At 59.5% G+C, this 2,654-nt stretch overlaps 1 protein-coding gene across 1 annotated transcript; it reads right to left on the reverse strand.

The window, feature by feature from the left end:
• Positions 1-529: 529 nt before the first annotated feature.
• EMIHUDRAFT_252613 (hypothetical protein) lies at positions 530-1,509 on the reverse strand (the record flags this gene model as incomplete). Its single annotated transcript, XM_005787967.1, has 2 exons — positions 530-623; positions 890-1,509. 2 exons carry the CDS (start codon positions 1,507-1,509, stop codon positions 530-532), a joined length of 714 nt encoding a protein of 237 aa, XP_005788024.1.
• Between the last annotated feature and the right edge of the window lie 1,145 nt (positions 1,510-2,654).

The raw sequence follows: 2,654 nt of genomic DNA on the forward strand, positions 1-2,654 counted from the left end.
CGCGTCTGCTTCCATTCCGTTGTCAAAGTGGAAGCCCCAGTTCGAGCGCTTGCCGACCCATGCCTGCAGCGAGAAGAAGGGTGCCTGGGCGATCGCGCTGATGCCGAAGCCGACGATGATCGCTAAGAGCGCGTGGCGGGAGTACTGCGCGGGAGTCGAGGACATCAGCGAGGAACTGCCCATTTCGTTGATCGGCTACTCGAGCTCTATCCTTCTTCGCCGCCGGATGAAGGAATGGTCTCGTCATGGTCGACCGCCGCTGGGTAGGTTTTTCTTTTTGCTTCTCTTTGGGGAAGGCGAAACGCTAGAGAGAGAGAGAGAGAGAGAGACGCTAATGTAGATCTAAATAAATCGCTAATGTAGATCTAAAAAAGAAGAAAGAAAAGAGACAAAGGGAGGGATGGGAGGACGGCACGCCGCCACCAGGCTCCAGGGATTTTTCAGTGTATGTGGCTCTTACGTACATTCCCGTAGGAGACTCTGCTGACAGGGTTTGCGATGAGGAGCGACCCGAAGGATTTCTCGGAGGTTAGTGCACCACTAACCGCCGAAGCGCAAGCGCTGGGAGCAAGAACACTGCGACGTATCGGGCCCATACTAGCACCCCACCTCGCGAGCCGACGCTCTGGGAGCCGGGGGTGAGGAGAGCGGAGGCGACGGGGGTGGCGGGCTTGGGGGCGGCGGCGGCGGTGGCGGCGGGCTGGGCGGCGGCGGGGAGGGCGGAGGCGGACTTGGAGGCGGAGGGCTCGGAGGCGGCGGCGAGGGCGGCGGCGGCGAGGGTGGTGGTGGTGATGGCGGCGGAGGGCTGGGCGGCGGCGGCCCGCAGGTCTTGAGGGTGATGCCTCCAGCGTCCTTCTGCTTGTCGAGGCAAGTGGCGGTGAGCTTGCACCAGCCGCTAGGCCAAAACGAAATGAACAGGCACTCGGCGGTCGCGAGGCACAAGGCTTCGCAGTCGTCAATGTTTCCGCCAAGACTGCGACTGACAAGCGAGTCGGTGAAGCCGGCAAGAACCTCATCGTCGCCGCAAAAGTCGGACCCCGTGTAGACGAGGGTACAAGATTTGGGCCCGAAGGGCGGCGACGGCGGAGGGACGAAGCAGTCGGTGCAGCCGTTGCAGCCCCCCCAGGTGCACTTGTCATCCCAGGCCTGCGTCTTGTCCTCACAAAACGGCTTGCACACCGGCGCAGGGGAAGAGCACTCGGTGCAGCCGTTGCAGCCCTCCCAGGTGCACTTGGCATCCCAGGCCTGCGTCTTGTCCTCACAAAACGGCTTGCACACCGGCGCAGGGGAAGAGCAGTCGGTGCAGCCGTTGCAGCCCTCCCAGGTGCACTTGGCATCCCAGGCCTGCGTCTTGTCCTCACAAAACGGGTTGCACACCGGCGCAGGGGCGGAGCACTCGGTGCAGCTGTAGCAGCCACCCCAGTCGCACTTTTTATCCCAGCCCTGCGTCTTGTCCCCACAAAACGGATTGCACGTCGCGTGTACGCCGACGGCGAGCGCCAGCGACATCACTGCACGAACCTGCGAAGTGTGCATAGCTGCTGTCGGCGAGGAGAGAGGATAGGGATCCCTTATATAGAGATTAAGTGTGGGATCCCTAGGGATCCTAGCCCAAAATCCCAAATCGCGCCAAAACTGAACGGAAATCTGGAATACAGACTATTAATAATTAATCATTCCATCAGCAGCTCAGCGTTGATCGCGCTGCACCTATGACTCGACCTTCGCTCGAGCCACTGTATGTATGTAGAAAGATGAACAACAGTCAGGCTCGGACTGGACACCAACGCGGTATGGGTGGACGCGGGACAGATGATGACGACACGCACGAGCAACACACAGACACAAACAAGCTCACAAGACACACAGCCAGCTGGCTGCCACACACCCTGAGTTGGCGTACACATAACTCAAGGCCGCGCCCCCCCCCTGTCGCCTCCCCCAGCCAAGGTGCCGAAGGAACAAACAAGGGCACAACAACCAACACAACAGACGACAGGCGAGGGGCGAACGCGTGAGGCTAGAGCAGGCTTGCTCGTCCTCTAGCAATCTCCGCCGACCGCGAGGCCGGACTAGACCGTGTGTGGGGTCGTGTGAGGTGTCTCTGGTCACTCTCCTCAGAGGCTAGCCGCCAGCCGCTAGCCCTATCTCGCACTCACTGGCGGTGACAATTCTATGGGTGAGCGTATGCGAGTAGAGGCGCGTGAGCCGATTCTAGATCGCTGCCATTGTTTAGGCACCATTGGGCTTGTATTATTGAGGTAGGTAGGTAGAAAGGTGAAGAACAGCCAGGCTCGGACTGGACACCAACGCGGTATGGGTGGACGCTGGACAGATGATGACGACACGCACGAGCGACACACAGACACAAAAGGCTCACAAGACACACAGCCAGCTGGCTGCCACACACCCTGAGTTGGCGTACACATAACTCAAGGCCATATCCTCCCTGTCGCCCCCCCCAGCACTCCAAGGTGCCAAGAGAAACAAACAAGAGCACAACAAACAACAGACGACAGGAAGTGACATGTGAGGCTAGAGCAGCATGCTCCACCTCTAGCAATCTCGCCGGCCGCAAGGCACGGACGAGACCGTATGTGGGGTCTAGTGACTTCTTTGGCGCCTCTAAAGAATTTTTGCAAAAAGAATGTTGC

This window comes from Emiliania huxleyi, assembly GCF_000372725.1.
Source record: "Emiliania huxleyi CCMP1516 chromosome Unknown EMIHUscaffold_1397, whole genome shotgun sequence".
NCBI classification, from domain to species: Eukaryota; Haptophyta; order Isochrysidales; family Noelaerhabdaceae; genus Emiliania; species Emiliania huxleyi.